The 22,196-nt window shown below is 56.0% G+C and overlaps 2 protein-coding genes across 5 annotated transcripts in view; one reads left to right on the forward strand and one right to left on the reverse strand.

Annotated features, from left to right (window-relative positions):
• The first annotated feature begins 1,376 nt into the window (after positions 1-1,376).
• MAFF (MAF bZIP transcription factor F) lies at positions 1,377-16,873 on the forward strand. Its single transcript, XM_033189362.1, has 3 exons — positions 1,377-1,702; positions 14,185-14,251; positions 14,779-16,873. Exons 2-3 carry the CDS (start codon positions 14,216-14,218, stop codon positions 15,235-15,237), a joined length of 495 nt encoding a protein of 164 aa, XP_033045253.1. The 5' UTR covers positions 1,377-1,702; positions 14,185-14,215; the 3' UTR covers positions 15,238-16,873.
• A 2,555-nt stretch (positions 16,874-19,428) lies between these two features.
• Positions 19,429-22,196, reverse strand: part of TMEM184B (transmembrane protein 184B) — a 56,372-nt gene continuing 53,604 nt past the window's right edge. For all 4 annotated transcript variants that reach the window (XM_033189392.1, XM_033189376.1, XM_033189383.1 and 1 more), the window contains one exon: positions 19,429-21,840. In XM_033189392.1, coding sequence (XP_033045283.1) covers positions 21,599-21,840 — 242 coding nt within the window. In that variant the 3' untranslated portion in view covers positions 19,429-21,598. The remainder of the gene's footprint in view (positions 21,841-22,196) is intronic.

The raw sequence follows: 22,196 nt of genomic DNA on the forward strand, positions 1-22,196 counted from the left end.
GACTATGCCACTGCACTCCAGCCTGGGCAACAGAGTGAGACTCTGTCTCAAAAATGAAAAAGAAAAAGAGAAAAGGCCTGCCTAAAACATACATTCTGGTTGGGGAAGACAGACAATAACCAGCGCTCACATACATAAATGATGAAACACCCTACAGAAGTATTAAGGTAATATAAGAACAAATTTCAAGGCTGGGTGTGGTGGCTTGCGCCTGTAATCCCACCATTTTGGGAGCCAAACGTAGGTGGATTGCCTGAGTCCAGGAGTTTGACACCAGTCTGGGCAACATGGCAAAACCCTGTCTCTAAAAAAAAAAAAATACAGAAAAGAACCTGGCATGGTGGTGCGTGCACCTCAGCCTCCTAGTTACTTGGGAGGCTGAGGTGGGAGAATGGCTGGAGTCCGGGAGAAGGAGGTTGTGTCACTGCACTCCAGCCTGGGTGACAGGGTGAGACCCTGTCTCAAAAAAAGTAATAATCATAAATAAAAATAAAAATTCAGAGGTGAAGATTGCTTTAACCAGGGTGGTCAGGAAAGGTCTCTCTGAGGCAGTGACATCTGGGCTGATGTGAAAGATGAGGAAAAGCCAGGCAAGTGAACAGAAGATGAGATAGCCAGTGCCAAAGGCCTGTTGCAGGAATGAGCTCGGTATGTTTGGGAGACAGAAAGAAGGGCACTGTGGCCGAAGAGCAGTGGATGGAGAGAAAGTGGCCAAAGGAGGTGTGTAAACAACCTGAGCTTTGTTTTGAGAAGAACATTGGCTGCTGTAGAAAGAAAGACTTTGGAGGCAAAGTATGGAGCCTATCTATCCGGAGGCTGCTGCCACTGTCGGGTAAGCTGATGGTGCTGAGACCAGGTGCCATGACTGGAAGTGGTGAGAAGTGGTCCTATGCAGGAGACCTGGAGACACCACTAGCTTGAGTCCTGAGGTGGGAAGGAAGGGAGAGTGAGAGATGGAGCCAGGCTCCCAGATATTGGCTTGAGCAGCTGAGATGGGATCGCAGGCGAGCAGAGGTAGGGCTGACATCAGGAGCGGTCTTTGGGTCGAGTCCTCTGCAGTCCCCATCTGACACCCACTGGAGGTGCAGAGTGGGCAGCTGGCTATGAGTCTGGAGCTCAGAGAAGCTGTTCGCTCTGGAAATACACACCTGGGGCTCATAGTTATATAGATGTCATTTAAAGCCACGGGACTGAATGAGATCATTAAGGCAGAAGGTGTAGGTCGAAAGAAGAGGGCCAGGACCACTGACTGCAAAATGAGCCAATGACACCTACACCCACGGGGCTCTCGCGAGGTGTCACGTGAACGCACCCAACGAGCACGGGAACCAGAGCGGTCCCGGGGGCGGGGCTACCAGGGGGCGGGGTCAGACGGGGGCGGGGCCGAGGGACCAGGCGGCCGCTCCTGGCCGGAGGGCGGCCTGGGCGGTGACGTCACCGCATGACTGGGTTTTTATGAATGAAAGGAATCCTGTGAGTGAGTAATTCCGGGAAGCTCGCCTTACAACTCCGCGCGGCCTCGGCCCCCTGCGCCGCCCTCCCCACAACAAAACTCAGAGCAGCGCTCCCGAGCGCCCGGTTCAGAGCGACCTGCGGCTCAGAGCGGAGGGGAGACGGACCAGAGCGCGGGCCGGGACAGCGGCCGGGACAGCGGCGAGACGCGCGCGTGCGAGTGCGCCGGGCCAAGCGGGCCCAGAGGCGGGTGAGGAACGCGGGGCCAGGAGGGCGGTGCGCGGGACCCCGAGGCGGCAGGGTTTCCCGCCCCAGGACGCGCCTGGGGTGGGCGCCGGGGCCCGATCCGTCGGGGCTCCCGGGGCTCCATCGCCCGGAAGGCTCGGGGCGGGGAGAAGGGAGCGGCCGTCCCGGGGACGCCGAGGACGGGGCCGAGGCCAGCTCGGCGGAGTGGGGGTGGAGACGGGGCCCCTTCCCGGGGCGCGGGCGGGGAGGCGGCGGCGCCGGGGAGGAAGGGACAGCGCAGGCTGGCGATCTCCGCGTCCGCCCGGCGAGGGCGGGGGCGCTGTGCTCTTACGTGACTTCGGTGGGAACAGGCCCTGGCCCGGCGCCGGCGGGCGGTGCGTGCGCGGTTTGTTTACGTCTGAGGGCGGGCGGTCGGGCGTGTGTTCCCTGGCGGGCGGCCTGGGTATCCTGCCCGGTGCGTGCGTGCGCGGTGTACCTCGGGGGGCGTGTGTGCGTTGTACTGTGTGTGCACGTGTGTGCTTGTGTGTGCTTGTGTGTGCGTGTCCGCGCGCGCGCTCCCTGGGGCCTGTACACCAGCGGTGTGTACCTCGAAGAGGGCGTGCCCTGGGCTGGCCACCGGAGTAAACGCGGAACAAGGACCCGAGCGAAGGAAGCGGACCCATGTGTCTTCACACGGGGTCTGGGAATTCTGGACCGGGCCTCTCCAGTCCTACTACCCAGGGCTGTCCGGTCCCCGCTCTCCCCGGAGTTTCCCAGGGCCTCCGCCACGTGACCCCAGTGTTTGTCCCCCGCCCAGAGCCGGTGCCCGCAGCCACAGGGTGGGGCAAGGTATCAAAGACCTCACCCAGCTGAACTAGGAGTGAGGGGTGTGAGCCACCGCCGCTTGGCACCCTGGTGGATCTGGTAATAAAGTGAGTTGGAGCCCAGGTTCTTGTCCCCAGATTTTGGGGCTCCCTAGGGAGGGAAATCCCAACGTACTCTCGTTCTTCCCAGGGTTGCCCATCCCCTCTGTCCCGTGAGAACAGGAAGGGCCAGAAAACCTTGACTGCAAAGGTGCGGGGCAGGGAGAGGACCACGAGGCTTTCTCGCTAGTCCGGGTTCTGGAGGCTGTACCTGCTAGGTCTTGGAGGATTGGGTGGAGCCGGTTTCCGCCCTCCTGGTAGTTTCAGTTCACAAGTGGGACTAGTGAGATTAGACTGACCTACAGCTGGACGCTGGAAGCTAGCTGAGGCTCTGAGCCAGCCGGCAGACCCCGAGTCCTCACCCTGGGCCAGGCAGGGTCAGCAGGCAGTGGGGATAGGCCTCTGCATGAAGGGTTAATGAACGAGGGGTGGGGCCTGACCTAGCCACCACCTACCCACTCACCCAATAGCCCTGCAGAAAGCACCTGTTTGTTGTAGCAGCCTGCAGGATGGGCTGGGGGCTAGAGATTCCTTGGTCTTAATCCACCTTCCCCCTCCACTCACCCACAGGCTACGGAATCATGGGAGGGGAGCAATTGAACTTCCTAATGTGAGGAACCAATGATCTTTTGACTTTGGATCTTTGAACCCTGGGTGAGCTCTGCTACAGCAGCTGGGACCCTTAGTGTTCCCATCTGCCACTGGAACTAGGTAACAGCCAGGATGGCAGGATGGTGGGTAGAAGGGGGAAGCCCTGGAAGTCCCTGCAGACAGCATATTTTCCAGGCAAATTGTGGAAGAGAAAGAGCCGACAGCCCCATGCGAGGAGCTGGGGGTACCCAAGAGCAGGTGGGGTTTGAGTCAGGGGGGTTGGGGCCAGGAGCACAGGAACCAGACAGGCCCACCCTCAAAGCTGGGCAGGAAACATTCCAAAGTAGGGCCTGGGGTCAGGGGATGAGGGGAAGTGGCTGGTTGACTCAGTCCCAGATGGAAAGTTAGCATTGAGAGGTTTAACTTCCCATTGAATCACCCCGGGCCCTGCATTGCCACTGGGCCCCTGCCCTGGACCAGATGCCAGGGATGAGATGAACAGACCAGATCCAGAGACTGCCCTCTGGGAGCTTACAGCTGAGCAGCCGACACAGAGTTGAAGAAAGATCCACCGAAGTAAATGCAAAACACAGCTGAGATGGGTGATGTGAGGGAGAAGTCACTGTGGTTTGAAAGTACATAACAGCGCTCTGACTTAGCCAGGGCAATCAAGGAAGGCTTCCCTGGGGAGGTGACTAGTGCACTGAGCCTGATAGAGTGGTGGTTGTCTGCGAAGCCCTTGAAGGCAGGAACTGTGATTCACTTCAGGGTCTCCAGGGCCCAGCACAGAGCCTGGAACGCAATGGGTGCTTCTCAGATGTTTGCTGATTGAATGAATGAGCCCTGGATCCCTGTCCTCGAAGAGCTCCATAACATATGCAGAAAAAGGCCTGGGAACCCCAGAGAAACAGGAAGCCAGGGCAGAGGCTGGAGGAATCTTGAAGCAGTCTCCCAAAAGCGAGCAGATCCTTCAGGGCTCAGGCAACTTCCTCCCTCACACACACTGGCATGCACTACCCGCTTGTCCCTTTGGGAAACATTCAGGGATAGTAGAATTTGCTATCTGTTCATTCATTTGTTAGCATATGATCCTGGGAGAGAGTGGACAGGAACATGGTTGAGGCCTGAGGACCCTACTGTGTGGGCTTGCGGGGAGGCTGGCATTGCAGGGTTTTGAAATGGGCGAAGCACGGACAGGCTCGTGGGTTTGTGTCAGTAGTGATTCCTCTGACAGCTCTTGCGGGAGGATCAATGGTGGGGATTGGAGACAGAGGGCAAGGCAAGAGGCTGGTGAGCAGGCAGCTGTGGTCATGGTCCAGATGAAAGAGGAAGTGGTCTGTGGCTGTGCAGGTGGAGAAGAGGGCTAGTCTGATAGTCTGATAGTTTGCATCTCATGCCCCCACCTTCAGGAAGCCTTCACCACTTTCCTTTCCCTACCTCCATTCTGCTGGTGATCTTGGAGCTCTGAGCCAGAATCTGAAACTCTAAACTCGGAGATAGTCATCGTTGGAAGGTACCTTAGACTTGGAGAAGGTTTGGCATATTGGGAAAACTGAGGCCCAGAGAGAGGGAGTGCTGTAACTGAAGCCACACAGCGAGTGTGAGAGGGTGTCAGAACTAGGGCTGGAACCCCAGGCCGTTGCTTCTCTGTGGTGCTGGGTTCTCCCAGCCTTGCTCCCCTTCCAGCAGGGAGGAGGCTCCAGCAGAGCTGGCTGCCAAGACCTAGGAAAACACATTTTTTCCCTCTGTCCTCACAGAGCAAGCAAAATGGCTCAGCAGCCAGAGAGGAGCCCATGCCAGCGGGTGGGCCTTCTACAGGATGTCTCTGGAGTGGACTGGTGGGGCCAGGGAGGGGGACGTTGGAGGGTTGTGGCTGCTGACTGGACAAAGCAGTTGTCAGTCCCTCAAGAGTCACCTCTTTCCTTATGCCTCCAGAAGACGTCATGAACCTGCAGACCCTGGAGGTCAGCTCTGCTGGCTTCCAAGGGAAGAAGTCAGGGAGAGGCAGTGGTGGCCGGAATAGAAGAGACAGGACCCCTGGGTTCCAGTCCACCACTGCTACCAAACAGTGGCTTGGTTGCCTCTGGTGCCTAACAGGGGATTGGATCAGCTACTATTTCTCAGGCCCAGGGTCAGCCAGCCTGGCAAAGGCAGAGGACCCAGGCCCCTTGGCAGCCCCTGGCCTGGGGTTGGCTGCGGAAAGTCTGAGGTTACCAGAAAGTTCCCCCTTCTTGTGACTTTCTCTCTGTGATTGCCTGACTTTGCTGAGCTAGGACATTCCTGGGCAGACGTGGGTGCCTCAGCTGACATCCAGGATGCAGTTGAGGGGGCTGAGGCTGGGACAGGAGGGCATGGAGGAGTAGGGGAAGAGCAGGTTCAAAACCTTCCTAGCGCCTGAAGGTATTTCCAAACACAGCCAGCTTCCACTATTATCAAGGGTAGGGAATGGCTGATGGTTCCATCTCTCCGTTCCTACTCTCGGGCCTGGTCTGGAAGCACTGTTGAGGATTCTGAGGCTGTGTCCAAGCTCAGGAGAAAACAGTTCTGTGCTGAGAAAGACTCAGGGGCTGTGTCCTGCCTCACTGGGAATTGGTACTGTGTGTGGTTAGTGATGTCTCTGTTGCTTGTGGATAGTGGGATGATGGCGAGATGAGGTGATCTTTCTTGCCTATGCCTTTTTTTTTTTTTTTAAGACGGAGTCTTGCTCTGTTGCCCAGGCTGGAGTCCAGTGGCTTGTTCTTGGCTCACTGAAACCACCTCCCAGACTCAAGCAATTCTCCTGCCTCAGCCTCTCCAGTAGCTGGGACTATAGGTGTGCATCACCACACCCAGCTAATTTTTGCTTTTTTTTTTTTTTTTTTTTTTTTTAGTAGAGACAGGATTTCACCATGTTGCCCAGGCTATTCTTGAACTCCTGACCTCAGATGATCTGCCCACCTTGGCCTCCCAAAGTGCTGGGATTACAGGCATGCGCCACCGTGCCCAGCCTTGCCTAAGCCTCTTACATTTTACACACTAAGATTATTATGATCATTACCACTTAGCAAGGAATCCAGGACACAGGAAAAATGACTTGTGCATGAGGCCAGGCTGTGCCTCTGAGGTTCTGTATCAGCCGCAGCACCCAACGGGCAGTTGATTAACTTGCTTGGGGAGAGGCCTCCCTTCTCCCATTGGGTCTTTCTGTGTAGCTCAGGCGGCCCAAGCATCACTGCACGTGCCAGCTCCCCAAACGGCTGGCAAGGGGGCCTGGACACTTAGCTGTCACTTGCAAATCATATCCCTCGGGGGCCCAACACAAATCTCGGAGAATCAGAGCTGGGGTGGCCTTGGAAACCGGCAAATCCAGCTTCATCTTCACAGGGCTAGGGAAACAGGGCCCAGGGAGGTTGCCCTGCCAGGGTTACACAGAGAAGAGGTGAGTGGCTCCATGTGGCCTCAGGCCTGAATTCTATTATTATTATTATTATTATTAAGACGGAGTCTTACTCTGTCGCCCAGGCTGGAGTGCAGTGGCATAATCTCGGCTTATTGCAACCCCCACCTCCCAGGTTCTAAGCGATTCTCCTGCCTCAGCCTCTTGAGTAGCTGGGACTACAGGCATGTGCCACCAGGCCTAGCTAATTTTTTGTATTTTTAGTAGAGACGGGGTTTCACCGTGTTAGCCAGGATGGTCTCAATTTCCTGACCTCGTGATCCGCCCGCCTTGGTCTCCAAAAATGCTGGGATTACAGGCGTGAGCCACCGCGCCCGGCCATCTTTTTTTTTTTTTTTTTGAGATGGAGTTTCACTCTGTCGCCCAGGCTGGAGTGCAGCGGCACGATTTCAGCTCACTGCAAGCTCCACCTCCGGGTTCACGCCATTCTCCTGCCTCAGCCTCCTGAGTAGCTGGGACTACAGGCGCCTGCCACCATGCCTGGCTAATTTTTTTTTTTTTTTTTTTTGTGACGGAGTCTTGCTCTGTCGCCCAGGCTGGAGTGCAGTGGCCGGATCTCAGCTCACTGCAAGCTCCGCCTCCCGGGTTCCCACCATTCTCCTGCCTCAGCCTCCCGAGTAGCTGGGACTACAGGCACCTGCCACCTCGCCCGGCTAGTTTTTTGTATTTTTTAGTAGAGACGGGGTTTCACCGTGTTAGCCAGGATGGTCTCGATCTCCTGACCTCGTGATCCGCCCGTCTCGGCCTCCCAAAGTGCTGGGATTACAGGCTTGAGCCACCGCGCCCGGCCTAATTTTTTTTTTTAAGAGGCGGGGTCTTGCTTTGTCACCCAGGGAGTGCAGTGGCAGGATCACAGCTCATTGCCGCCTTGAATTCCTGGGCTCAAGGGGTCCTCCTGCCTCAGCCTCCTGAGTAGCTAGGACCACAGGTGTGCACCACTGCACCCGGCTAATCTTTTTATTTTTTGGAGATGAAGTCTAGCCATCTTGCCCAGGTTGGTCTCGAACTCTCAGGTCTGAATTCTACCCCATGCTGGCTGTATGAGCCTGGATTACTCTATTGCCCTCTCTGGGCATTACCTCAGGATTGGGCAAACCAGGGAGATGACGGTGTGAAGGGACCAGGTTTCAGTCCTGGGCCTTTGCAGATATTCATTCACACCTGTTGTGTGACTTCAAGCAAGTGATGCCCGTCTCTGGGTCTCTACTTCCCCTTGGGTAAAGTGAGGAGGCAGGACCTGATGGCCTCGAAGGGCCTTTCCTGCAGTTCCCTGTGTGACTGCCGCCAGCTGGGAGATGCTGAATCAGAGTGACACCCCAGTGCTGGCTACAGGCCTGACCCCTCCTGGACAGACAGCAATTCTAACCTCCCAGGTGTTCACTGACCTCTGCAGTGTACACCACTTGATTGCACCAAAACCCTGCGAGGCAAGTATTATTCTGATCCTTTAAACGGGAAAGTGGAGACCCAGAGAGATGAAGTGGCTCACCTCAGGTCACACAGCCTGAGAAAACAGAGATGGGACTTAAACCCAAGCTTGACTCCCAATCCAGTGCTCCTTTCCCTGTTTCCCACACCCTGCCTTTGGGCCCAAAGTCACGTGGATGGGATCCCCTCTGTTCTCTTCCCATTCTCCTAGCATCTGTACTGTCTCTGCCAACAGGCGCAAGGAAGCAGCTGGAGAGGAGGAAGAATTAGAGACAGGGCCAGGAGGAACTGAATGATGTTTCAGCTTGGCACTTGGTTTGGACACTGACGAGCTGGGTAATGGTGTCAGAGACTCCATCCATCCACCCTTCCCCAGTGCCTGCTCCCTGCCAGGTCTTGAGATGGGTGGCCTCAAGCACCCAGAGCTGATTCAGCCTCTCCCTGTCTGGTGGAGAGACAGCAAGGAAATACAACCCGTTACACACAGGGGTAGGGGTGCCTAACAAGTCCTAGGGATCAGGGAGGGCTTCCTGGAGGAGGAGATGTCTACACCCAGGGCAAAAGGATGAGTAGGAGTCTGCCAAAGTAGAGGGGAGTAAGGGGAGAGAGATGTCATGGGGTAGGAGGTGGCTCAGAGGCAAGAAAGTGCGGGTGGGAGGAAGTGAAAGAAAGTCTGTGTGGCTGGAGCAGACTGGAGGTGGCAGTGGTAGGAAATGGGCGTGGGGCTGGACACACAGGGCCTGGGGTGCTGTGAGGGTAGGTCTGGACTCTGTCCTTAGGATAGTAGGGAACTATCTATCTATGGAACTAACTATCTGTGGAAGGTTTTTGTTTTGTTTTGCTTTGTTTGAGATGGAGTATGACTCTGTCGCCCAGGCTAGAGTGCAGTGGCACGATCTCGGCTCACTACAAGCTCCACCTCCCGGGTTCACATTGTTCTCCTGCCTCAGCCTCCTGAGTAGCTGGGACTACAGGCGCCCACCGCCACGCCCAGCTAACTTTTTTTGTATTTTTTCGTAGAGACAGGGTTTCACCGTGTTAGCCAGGATGGTCTCAGATCTCCTGACCTCGTGATCCGCCCGCCTCAGCCTGCAAAAGTGCTGGGATTACAGGCATAAGCCACCCTGCCCAGCTGAACCATGGAAGGTTTTAATCTGGTTGGTGGCATGGTCAGATTCACATGGTGCAAAGATTGTCCAGCTGCTGTGTGGGGATGAGCTGAGGGCAGCAGGAAGGCGTGCTGGGACCTCCCCAGGTGTGTGTAGGGCAGTGAGTGTGACCACTTAAGAGGCCTCCATTGGGTCGGGCACAGTGGCTTACACCTATAATCCCAGCACTTCAGGAGGCCGAGGCAGGTGGATCACCTGAGGTTAGGAGTTCGAGACCAGCCTGACCAATGTGGTGAAACCCTGTCTCTACTAAAAATACAAAAATTAGCAGGGCATGGTGGTAGGCGCCTGTAGTCCCAGCTATTCAGGAGGCTGAGGCAGAAGGAATCTCTTGAACCCAAGAGGCGGGTGTTGCAGTGAGCTGAGATCCTGCCACTGCACTCCAGCCTAGGCGACAGAGCCAGACTCCATCTCAAAAAAAAAAAAAAAGGCCTGCATTGAAGGGTAGAATCAGTGAGGGTGACGTGTAAACGTCTCCAGATACTGTCTGAAAGGTCAGGTAGCCCACAGATCTCATACGACTTTTCCAGGTAGGATGGGTGTGCACAGAGGCCCCCAAGGAGAGCTAGGTGGGCAGCTCGGGCCTGCCTGAGCCCCCTAGGATTCAAAGTGCTAGGCAGGGAAACTGAGGCCAGAGCCCAGGCTAAGCCGGCATGTTCAGCAGTGGAGGTTGCAGCTCAGGGTTCACCCCATGAAGCCACTGGTCTTCACCATGGATCCACACAGGGGTCTAAAGCTACCTGGGTCCTGACCTGGCACTCTGGGTCCACCCAGCTCCCCCCAGCGCAACCTGTGTGACTCCTAAGACTCTCCTTCTTAAGGGCCACAGTGGCTGCCCCATCAGGGGATCTCTGCAAGCATCAACTTCCTTCTGTCCCACTCCTTCCTTCCCTCTAAACTGCCAGACCCCCTGACTGTGTGGGCTGGGAGGGGCTAGGGAGTTTCCTGAGAAGCCCTGGACTGTCCCCACCTCGGCCTGGGTCACACTGAGAACTCAGCAAGGATTCCTTGAGCATCTATGAGGTGCGAGGCGCTCTTCTAGGCACGGGGGAGGCCACGGTGAATGAGGTATAAGCTCTGCCCTCATGGAGCTGGCATTCTAATCGGAGGACTGGGAGGGACAACACTGAACAACACTGAACACCCACCATATATGTGAGTGATGATAATTACACATGAGAAAACCTGAAGTGGGGAAGGAACATGGGGAGTCTGTATGTGTGTGTGTGTGTGTGTGCACGTGCGTGTCTGTGTGTGTATCGGGGTTGCAAATTCTAAATTGAGTGAACATGAGATCTGAAGAGACCTGAGGGGGTGACAGAGCAAACTTTGTGGCTATCTAGGGAATAAAGATGCCAGCAGAGGCCATGAGCGGTGGCTCATGCCTATAATCCCAATACTTTGGGAGGCAGAGGCAGGCAGATCGCTTGAGCCCAGGAGTTCAAGATCAGCCTGGGCAACACGGTGAAACTCTGTCTGTACAAAAAGTACAAAAGGCCGGGCGCAGTGGCTCATGCCTGTAATCTCAGCACTTTGGGAGGCCGAGACGGGCGGATCACGGTCAGGGGATCGAGACCATCCTGGCTAACACGGTGAAACCCCGTCTCTACTAAAAAAATACAAAAAAAATTAGCCGGGCGAGGTGGCGGGCGCCTGTAGTCCCAGCTACACGGGAGGCTGAGGCAGGAGAATGGCGTAAACCCGGGAGGCGGAGCTTGCAGTGAGCTGAGATCTGGCCACTGCACCCCAGCCTGGGAGATAGAGCCAGACTCCGTCTCAAAAAAAATAAAAAAGTACAAAAATTGGCCAGGCTTGGTGGCATGCACCTGTAGTTCCAGCTACTAGAGAGGCCGAGGTAGGAGGACCACTTGAGCCTGGGAGTTTGAGGTTGCAGTGAGCTTTGACCGTGTCACTGCACTCCTGCCTATAACAGAGTGAGTGAGACCCTGTATAAAAAAAAAAAAAAAAAAACGAAAACAAAAAAATGCCATCAGAGGGACCAGTGCAAAGGCCCTGGAGAGGAGCATGCATCCTGTGTTGAGCAACAGCAGGTGTGGCTGAGGCAGAGGAAGCAAAGGGGAGCCAAGCAGGACTGAGGTCGGAGAGGGCATGCTGGGGAGCACTTTCTTTTCTTTTTTGAGATGGAGTCTCACTGTGTCATCCAGGCTGGAATGCAGTGGTGTGATCTTGGCTCACTGCAACCTCCACCTCCCGGGTTCAAGTGATTCTTCTGCCTCAGCCTCCTGAGTAGCTGGGACTACGGGCGCCCACCACCACGCCTGGCTAATTTTTGTATTTTTAGTAGAGATGGGGTTTCACCATGTTGGCCAGGCTGGTCTCGATCTCCTGACCTTGTGATCCACCCACCTTGGCCTCCCCAAAATGCTGGGATTACAGGTGTGAGCCACCGCGCCCGGCCACTGGGGATCACTTTCTGCAGCACATTGTGGGCCATGGTGACGACTCTGGCTTTACTCCAGTGAGCCGTGGGAAGGTCCTGAGAGAGGCGTGACATGAGCTGACTTAACACAGCTACCTGTGTCACCCAGGGGGAAAGTGAGGCACAGAGGGAGTGGCTAACCTACCAGAACCCCACAACTAGTGAGCGAGACCACCTCCAAAACGCCCCAGGTGTGTCTCGCACCAAGCTCCATGTACTTTCCATTTCTCCACCTTGTCCCTGGGAGACACTTCGGTCCTGCCAGAATGTGTCAGAGGCTGAGCCGACCTGTGAGGTCAGCCCTGCAGACAGCTCAAGGAACCAGGGCTTGGACCTGGCCTCTTGCCCTCTGCTGTCCACCAAACTGGGTAATGCTCTTTCCGACGTGGCATGTGTTTATAGGATGCTACAGCTCAGATCACAAAACATCTTCCTTTGTTTTCTTTTTACTTTTTTTTTTTTTTTTTTGAGATAAAGTCTCGCTCTGTCACCTAGGCTGGAGGGCAGTGGCACAATCTCGGCTCACTGTAACCTCCACTTCCCAGGTTCAAGCAATTCTCCTGCCTCAGCCTCTCGAATAGCTGGGACTACAGGTGTGCACCACCACACCTGGCTAATTTTTGTATTTTTGGTAGAGATGGAGTTTTGCCATGTTGGCCAGGCTGGTCTCGAACTCCTGAACTCAGGTGATCTGCCCGCCTCAGTCTCCTAAAGTGCTGGGATTACAGGCGTTAGCCACTGCGCCCAGCCTATCTTCCTTCATTTTCCTTGGCTTCTTATTACTGCCCCCTCCCCTTGGAGACAGATGAGAAAACTCACGTTCACAAGGAATGGCGGAGTAGATCCTATCAGCTAGGGACAAAGCGGACTGCTGCTTTAAAGGGGCTTTTGGGAGTTGGTCCCCTTCTCCAGCCCAGAGCAATGACCACTGACCCTCCATGAGTTTTATTCACCTTTGTCTCCCCATTACCAACTACATGTTTGGCAAAGAGTAGCTGCTCAATAAATAGTTGTTGAAGGAGCATGCAGCTGTCAGGCATGTGGGAGGGGGGATTAGGAGATGAGAGGCCCTCAGTGGTCTAGGGATGGCTGCCCCATCTGCCTAGGGCATGCTGAGTTAGTGTGGGGCAGTCCCCAGGCAGCTGGGAAAGCTTTTCCAAAACAGAGGTCTAGATGAAGGAGGCCTGGGGAGAGAGGGGATTGGCTGATATTGTATCTTATGGGGTGCCGGGTGGGCTTTATAAAAAGGCATTTAGTGGCAGGGCGCGGTGGCTCAAGCCTGTAATCCCAGCACTTGGGGAGGCCGAGACGGGCGGATCACGAGGTCAGGAGATCGAGACCATCCTGGCTAACACGGTGAAACCCCGTCTCTACTAAAAAAAATACAAAAAAACTAGCCGGGCGAGGTGGCGGGCGCCTGTAGTCCCAGCTACTCGGGAGGCTGAGGCAGGAGAATGGCATAAACCTGGGAGGCGGAACTTGCAGTGAGCTGAGATCCGGCCACTGCGCTCCAGCCTGGGCGACAGAGGGAGACTCCGTCTCAAAAAAAAAAAAAAAAAAGGCATTTACTGGTGCACATATGCTGTGTGTACTTTTCTGTATGTAGGTTATACTTTAAGAAAAGTTCTGAAAAATCAGCTGGGTACAGTGGCTCACACTGTAATCCCAACACTTTGGGAGGCCAAGGTGGGTGGATCACCTGAGGTCAGTAGTTTAAAACCAGCCTGGCCAACATGGCAAAACCCCGTCTCTACTAAAAATACAAAAAATTAGCTGGGCATGGTGGCAGGCACCTGTAATCCCAGCTACTTGGGAAGCTGAGGCAGGAGAATCACTTGAACCCGGGAGGTGAGCCAAGATCGCACGACTGCACTCCTGCCTGGGCGACAGAGTAAGACTGTCTCAAAAAAAAAAGAAAAGTTCTAAAAAATCAAATCAAAGGCACATATCCAAGCCCCATGTGGAAGAATGGTTAGGAGAGGGACATCTATTCATTTGGTGCACACTTACTGAGCCATCTACTATATACCAAGCACTTATGTAGGCATATTGACGCCATGGTGAGACAGGCAAGGCCTCTGCCTTCATGGGCTTCCGTTTTGGTGGAGGAGGAGTGGGAAGGAGAAACAGATCATAGATGAGGAACCAAGCATGAGAAATGCAGAAGAGGTGACTGTTACAAGGGTTAATAGGCGGGGTTATGTGATGTGACACAAAGAGGCGTTTAGCCGGAATGGTCAAAGAAGACCTCTCGAGGAGGTGACATTGGGCAAACACCTAAATGATGACGAGTCACCATGGGGAGCTAGAACAGTAAAGAGAACAGCATGTGCACAGCTCCCAGGCTGGAAGGAGCCATTCAAGGAGGCCTGTGGAGCAATGTGGAGAGAGGAAGGTGGCAGGTATGAATCAGTTCTAAGATAGCAGAGGCCTTGAATGGCAAGGTAGTGAGTTTGGATTTTATTCTAAATGGGAAAACAAAAACAAAACAAGGTGACTTTGACCTCCTTTCTACCCTAGGTCTGCGGCCCAGAGGGCACCTTCTGCAAACATGTCTGTGGATCCCCTATCCAGCAAAGCTCTAAAGGTGAGGAGGCAGCCTCTGTCAACCCAGTGAAGCCCTCCCTCCCTGCCCATGCAGAGCCTCCTCATCCCAACTTCCCCTTCTTTCCTGGAATCCCCTGGGTGGCTCAGCAGGCACCAGGCTTTCATGATGCCGAAGGGAAGGGCCACAGCCACAGGCTGGGACTAGGAGGCCTGGGCTCTGGTCACAGGCTGCATGTCCCTGGGGTAGGTCACTTCCCTCTCCATCCTCCTTCCCCATCGAGTCAATTCCCCCTGGGGCATTCAAAGGTGCTTTCCGGGCTGGGTTTCTCTGGCTGAGTCCAGGGCTTGGCGCTAGGTTAGAATTCAGGTTGAGCCCCGGGGTGGCCTCCTTTTGTGTCCGGATCCTAGTTTGGCCTGGTTTCCCCTTCCTGGATTCTTGCTCCCCTTCGGGGTTTTGGATCAAGTCCAACCACCACCTCGGCGGCTAAGGCGGTGAAAGAGGAACACCGAGGTGTGGAGCGGGGCACCGTCCCCAGTCCCTGGGCCTCAGTTTCCCCATGCCCGCAGATCAAGCGAGAGCTGAGTGAGAACACGCCGCACCTGTCGGACGAGGCGCTGATGGGGCTGTCGGTGCGCGAGCTGAACCGGCACCTGCGCGGGCTCTCGGCCGAAGAGGTGACACGGCTCAAGCAGCGGCGCCGCACACTCAAAAACCGCGGCTACGCCGCCAGCTGCCGCGTGAAGCGCGTGTGCCAAAAGGAGGAGCTGCAGAAGCAGAAGTCGGAGCTGGAGCGCGAGGTGGACAAGCTGGCGCGCGAGAATGCCGCCATGCGCCTGGAGCTCGACGCGCTGCGCGGCAAGTGCGAGGCACTGCAGGGCTTCGCGCGCTCAGTGGCCGCAGCCCGCGGGCCCACCACGCTCGTGGCGCCAGCCAGCGTCATCACCATCGTCAAGTCCACCCCGGGCTCGGGGTCTGGCCCCGCCCCCGGAGCGGACCCCGCCCACGGCCCGGCCTCTTGCTCCTAGTGCCCGCCCCCGCCATGCCCCAGCCACGCCCCTCCGGCTCCAGCTCCCTCCCCAAAGTGCCTGAGCGCCGCCTCTGTGCCCAGGCCCCATTTGTCTGCAGCACTGGCCCCTTGGTGCACACACTCCCTCCGTGGGCCCTGTCTTCCTCTTGCAGCCCCCAAAACTTGGACCGAATGGCCCTGGGAAGGGGAACTTTGGTAGGTTGGGGATGGGACAGAGGTCTGGATCTGGGATCGCCCTTGGCTGAAAGTTTAGCCTTTTTAGATTGAGAGATACAGAGCCGGCTTAGAGAACAGCTGTTGGGGGAGAAGAGGGCACCCCTCATCTTGGAAACTGCTCTGATTGTGCCAATATGCCCTCCAAACCCTCCCAGGATTCAGAGCTAGGTTTGGCTGTCTGTGACTTACGGGCCGTCCTGCTGAGAAACTGCACTGAAGAGATGCCTCCACCTCTGGTTTAGGCCTGGGGGTGCCTGACCCTCCGAAACTAAAAGAGTGGGTAGGAAGACTAGTGAAACCCAGTTCACAGATGGGGAAACAGGCCCGAGGTCACATTTCACTTAGTGGTTGTGCTGGGACCAAAACCTGGGTTTCCTCACTGCTGCCCTAAGATTCCAGCCATGGTTTTCAGGGGGACAGTGGACAGGGACTCAGAAAGGTGGTGGGAGGGCAACCCTGGCCTGGGAGACCACTCGCTGCAAGGGAGGGGGAGAGAAGCAGAGGGAGAGAGAAGGTGACATGGATGGAAGAGTGGGAAGGAGCTGGCCTGGTTCAGCCCTAGGCTGTCCCTGCAGCCAGGGTGTCCGGGGGCTGGCCAGTCAGAGAAACGGGGCCATGGACTGCTGTGGCAAATAGGGAGACAAGGATACAGACCCTGCAGTCCTACTACAGCCTGGAGTGGGGTCCTAAGAAGAAGGGTACCACCTCGACCCCTGTCAGTGACCACGGTGTGGTGGGGGCTGACCCCTGCCTTTGATTGTCATTCACCTGGGAAGCCCAGCCTCAAGTCCCTCCCCCAACACTGGCCACACTGCCCCTCCCCACTGTTTATTTATTGCACGGATCTAAGTTATTCTCCCCAGCCAGAGCCTGAGCTCCTGTTCCCTGGGGAAAGTGGCGTATGGCCCTGAGCTGGACTTTATATTTTATATCTGCAAATAAATCACATTTTATCTTATATTTAGGGAAAGCCGGAGAGCAACAACAAAAAATGTTTAAGCCAGGCACGGTGGCTCACACCTGTAATCCCAGCACTTTGGGAGGCCAAGGAGGGGGATCGCTTGAGTCCAAGAGTTTGAGACCAGCCTGGACAACATGGTGAAACCCCATCTCTACAAAAAAATACAAAAATTAGCCATGCTTGGTGGCTCATCATGCCTGTAGTCCCAGCTACTTGGGAGGCTGAGGCAGGAGGATCACTTAAGCCCAGAAGGCAGAGGTTGTAGTGAGTTGAGATCGCACCACTGCACTCCAGCCTGGGCAACACAGCAAAACTCTGTCTCAAAAAAAAAAAAGCTTAAAAATATTGCCCGGCTCCTAGAATTTATTTATTTCCTGACTTACAGCAAGCGAGTTATCGCCTTCTGTATTTTGTAGACTTTCTAAATAAAGTCAAGTTCTTTTTCCACAGAGAATAAGTGTGTATCTTGGACTATCTTTGTTGGGGAGGGGTGTCTAGAATGGGTTTCTGCTTTCAACCCCGTGGGCCCTCTGGTGGTGGGGAGAGCTAGTGCACGTCACCAGCTGTTGCACAGGGTATGAGGTGGGGTGGAGACGGCTACAGAGACCAGCGGTGCTGAAACTTCGACGCTTCCTTTTGGTTGCTTAGAGCACAGGAGCTCCTGGGGAAGACAAAGCCATGAACACAATGAAATTTAGAGCTACATTCTGGCGGAGCATGGTGGCTCACACCTGTAATCCCAGCACTTTGGGAGGCTGAAGCAAGAGGATTATTTGAGACTAGGAGTCCAAGATGAACCGGGGCAACATAGTGAGACCCCATCTCTACAAAAAATAAAAAATAATTAGCCACGTATGGTGGTACACGTGCCTATTGTTCCAGCTACTGGAGAGGCTGAGGTGGGAGGATCACTTGAGGCCAGGAGTTTGAGACCAGTCTGGGCAACATAGCAAGACCCCCATCTCTACAAGAAATTTAAAAATAAGAAAACAGGCTGGACACGGTGGCTCACACCTATAATCCCAGCACTCTGGGAGGCCGAGGCGGGTGGATCATTTGAGGTTAGGAGTTCAAGACCAGCCTGACCAACATGGTGAAACCCCATCTCTACTACACACACACACACACACACACACACACACACAAAAACCACCCGAGTGTGGTGGTGCATGTCTGTAGTCCCGGCTACTCGGGAGGTTGAGACAGCGGAATTGCTTAAACCCGGGAAGCGGAGGTTGCAGTGAGCTGAGATCGCGCCACTGCACTCCAGCCTGGGTGACAGAGCGAGACTCCATCTCAAAAAAAAAAAAAAAATTAGCCGTAGTGGTGTGGTTGAGCCCAGGAGTTCGAGGCTGCAGTGAGCTATGATTGCACCACTGCATAATCTAGGTGACAGAGACCCTGTCTCAAAAGAAATTTAGGGTTAAATTCCCTGGGCATCCCTTTAGTGAACAGACACTCCCACCCAGAGAGGAAAAAAACGCAGATTTCGGAGTCATTTTTCCAGCACTTCCACACAGAGGTCTGATTTTCTACAGCCAAATAGAAACAACTATCTTCCCTATGTTTCAGAAGGCCCAAGGAGGCAGAGTGGCTTTCCCAGCCCCTGTCTGCAGACCTAAACCATAACCCTGTGTCTTGACCTAGGCCTCAAACTCACTAATTTCAACCCAATCTGCCAGCCCTTCTGGGGCACCCTGAAGGAGCAGTGGAGTGTACTGTGGTCTGTGGGTCACGGCAACTGGGGTTTGAATCTAGGTGTCTGTTCTTAGCTGTGGGATCTTTGGTATTTATTTGATTTCTCACAGCCTCAGTTTACCCATCTGTAAAATGAAGATGCTATGGGGCATGAAGCGTGAAAAACCCTGGGGACCCTGTGCTACAAGTTGTTTTTTTTTTTGAGACGGAGTCTCGCTCTGTCGCCCAGGCTGGAGTGCAGTGGCCGGATCTCAGCTCACTGCAAGCTCCACCTCCCAGGTTTATGCCATTCTCCTGCCTCAGCCTCCCGAGTAGCTGGGATTACAGGCGCCTGCCACTTAGCCCGGCTAGTTTTTCGTATTTTTTAGTAGAGATGGGGTTTCACCGTGTTAGCCAGGATGGTCTCGATCTCCTGACCTTGTGATTCGCCCATCTCGGCCTCCCAAAGTGCTGGGATTACAGGCTTGAGCCACCGCGCCCGGCCGGGCTGCAAGTTTTAACACTCAGAACACACATTTACAGTGGCACAGACCGAGGTGAGGTCAACTGTGGGGCTGGGTATGGGGCCGGTGGGGTAAGGCACCAGCTGGGCAAAGGTGCAGGATTTGAGTCCTGGAAAGGGCCAAATCGCATAGGTCGGCCACGTCCACAGGGCTTTCTCCCCTTCTCAGGCTGGGGCTTGGTGCTTTCCCTACCAAGACCATGACCTGACCCTGAAATACTGAGTTCAGTCCTGCAGGAGGGGCAGCAGGAAGCTGCGGGAGGACGCAGGACCCGCCTCGGGAGGCTGGCGGGAATTCCCCCACCCACGCTGCATTCCTGAGTGCTCCCGTCAGCAGCAAGCCAGGCCCTGAGAAGGCATGCGGTACTGGAGAGGCCAGGCACTGTGCCCACAGCCAGAGGCCCCCTGCCCCAGGGTCCCTGGCCCTGATGGTCCCAGGGCGGAGGATGGGCCCAGAGATGCAGGAAGCTTGTCTGGAAGGGGGATCCCAGGAAATCCTGGGAGAAGCCTGCAGGAGCGGGGCTGCCAGCATGTGGGCCCCATCGACCTGGCTGACCAAACAGGGAAGGAGCATTGACCACCTGAGGCCCGGCTGTCCTGGGGGGGGAGCTTCCTGGGGGTTGGGGAGACCCTTTGTCCGAGGGGGGCCTGGGCCTTGACCTTGGTCCCTGTGAATCTGAACCCCCATCACTTAAGGGTTACACACAGGAAGGAAAGGGTTTCCTAAGCCGCCCCTGCCCACAGCCACTCCACCCACTCCAAACCCAACACAGGGGGCAGGGAGGAGGAAGGAAAAACCTCAGCCACAGGCAGAGATTTCAATACAATCTATATTATCTCATATATATATTCTTCCTCACTTTATTTGCTCACTTCTGTCACGCATTTAAAATGTCACAGAGACCAAAATAGAGTGGCTTTCTGGTGGAACTCATGGCAGTCATACAACAAGATACAAAACTAGGAGACTCTGTCTTTTCATACATCATACAATTAATTTTTCAAGTATTCTTTATGTACAAAGAGCTACTCTATCTGGAAAGAAAATTAAAAAAAAAAAAAAAAAAGACAAGGTAGGTTATGCATCCTAAGGAGGAGGAGGGGATGGAGCGGTTGGGCACGTGTTCCCATCCCCATGACCCCAGGGACCGCTGATTCCCTGCCACTGAGCTCCCTCCACCCCACCCTCCACCCAAACAGCAACGCTGGGGCAGGTGAAGACCAGGGGGTGGGCGTCAGCAGCACACTTTGGCCTGGAGGGAGAAGGGAAGCTATGTCGGAGACAGCTTGGTGAAAGCAGACGGCGGGGGCAGGGCCAGGGCTGGTCCTCAGCCTGTGTCTGCACTCACCTTCCCGGGTCAGGGCCCCCAAGACGGAGGGGGAGAGCTGGCCTCTGGCACCCACATGCAAGCCTCTACCACGAGGGAAGGAAGGAGGCCAGGAAGACAGCCAGGCCCCGACTCTCCTCACAGGTGGCAGGGAGGGAACCTGTTCATTCCAGGAAGGACCGAAAGAAAGAATCCCCAGTGAACACCAGCAGGGTCCCTCTCCCTTACCCTACCAGCTTCTCGAGGCGACTGCAGCCCAAACCCAGGGATAATCTGGGTTTTAAATGCCAGGACACCTTGCCTGTAGGGACGTGTTGTGACACGAGGCTCTTCCTAAGTCAGGAGCTGGTATAAGCCCAGCCTGCTGGGGGCTCCAGCTCTGGAGGCCCCAGGTCTAGAGGTGTGGAGGGGGAGAGGAGGGGCTTGGTGCTCCTGAACACTCCTGAGGCCTGTCTGAGGGCTCTGGGCCCAGCACTGCAGGATCCTGTGAGCGCCAGCAGCTGAACGAAGAGCCCCAGGGAGCATGTGGGACAGACAGGGAGCCAGAGAGGGGCGCTTTCATATGTGACTAAGGCACAGAAGAGATGGGCCAGGGGCCGGATGGGGCAGAACTCCAGGCCCTGTGTAGATGGGGGCCCCGAGAGGAGTCTGGGACCATCCCCCCCCCGCCTTTACTCCCCACCGTGTGGCCACCCCTCCCAGCCTCCCTGCCAGACTGCCTTCAACCGGAAGCTGGTCTGAAACATGGAGACTCAGACCTTTCCCCTGAAATGGGAGGGAGAAGCCCCAAAGAGAGAGAGGACCCAGCATCAGCCTGGAAAGGAGGGCTGGGAGCCCCTGAACCCTGGAGCAGCCAGGAAGCAAAGGCTCTGCCCAAAGCTATCGAGGAAGGACCCAAGTGAGCCGGCAGTGCGGGCTGTGGGCTGTCCTTGGTAGGCCGGGGGAAGGGGCATGAGGCAGCCAGACGTGTGGCCATGACGGGTGGGGACACCCAGGGGCCCAGAAGCCCCTGCTTCAACAGAAGTGGTGCCCAGAGGCCCCTGAATGCCCTTTCTGGGTGGGGCCTGTGACTCCCAGTGTCTGGCTCTGATCCTTGCAGCATGCCAGGGAGGTCAGGAGGGGAGGCCCACAGAGCGCCCACATCCCCGCTCCTGCCCGGGGTGAGGTGAATCTAGCACTGGACAAAGGTGGACAGGGGAGGGATGCAGGCAGGAAGAGCCCAGGTCAGACAGGGTATTGCACGGTGTGTGTGGGGGCCACAGCTTGCCGACCTCAGCCTGAGAGTCTCGCGGGGAGAAGGGGCTAGAAGGCTGCAGCCGCTGGTCCACACACAAGCATTGGGGCCTGGGCGCGGCTGGTCCCAGCATGCCCCCAGCACAGGATGGGCAGCAGGGGCATGAGCCTTGCTCCCAGTGTCTTCTGCCCTCGCCCGGGCAGTGCAGGCTGGGCCGTGTATAAATATTCCTGAAGGCCCATGGGCGATCCTGGCTGTCCCCGGTTCCTCTGGAAGCGACATGTGAGTGTTTCTGGTCCAATAAATAAATGGCGGCGTGAGTGCTGTGCCAGCTGCCTACTGGCCTGGTGGTGTGGCTGGAGGTGGGGCACAGCCTGACCATGGCTACGGCGCCAGCACTTCTGCCACCGCAGCCCGCACCTAGAACTCATCATCAGAGCTGAGCAGGAGAGTCTTCTCGTTGTCGCGGGCACCACTGAGGCTGTGGGAGCGGGAGAGGCCGTGGGCGCCACCACGCCAGGCGGGCCCAGGCTCCAGGGTGGAGTGCTGCGTGTACTGCTGGTAGGCGGGTGAGAAGTTGTGGATGGCGTCCTGCACGATGTCATGCGGGCTCATGGTCTCCTTGAGGCTGCTGGAGATGCTCTTCATGGGGGCGCAGCGGCCTGCCGGGCAGGGGGCGGGAGGGGCGGGTGAGGAGGCTGCTCAGCCCCGGCCCATGATCCTGGGACAGACCCCCCTAGCCCAAAGCTGTGCCCTTCCACCACCCCTTCTGGGACAGAGAATGGGGTCCAGGATATGAGAAGGGGCAGGAAAAAATGGACTCCTTTGGCTGAGGAGCCCCAAGGGGAGGCTCAACTGCGAAGAGGAGCAGATGTAAGCCCCCACTGGGAGCCGGGCCGGCTGGGGGAGGGACCAAGGCTAAAGACTGGCGAGCTATGGGCAGTGAGCCTGGAACGCCCCAGAGAGGCCAGGGCAGGCTCAACCGACTGAAGTCGGGGCGTGTGGGGCCAGAGGGCCC

Source organism: Trachypithecus francoisi, unplaced genomic scaffold (genome assembly GCF_009764315.1).
Source record: "Trachypithecus francoisi isolate TF-2019V2 unplaced genomic scaffold, Tfra_2.0 Contig01580, whole genome shotgun sequence".
NCBI classification, from domain to species: Eukaryota; Metazoa; Chordata; class Mammalia; order Primates; family Cercopithecidae; genus Trachypithecus; species Trachypithecus francoisi.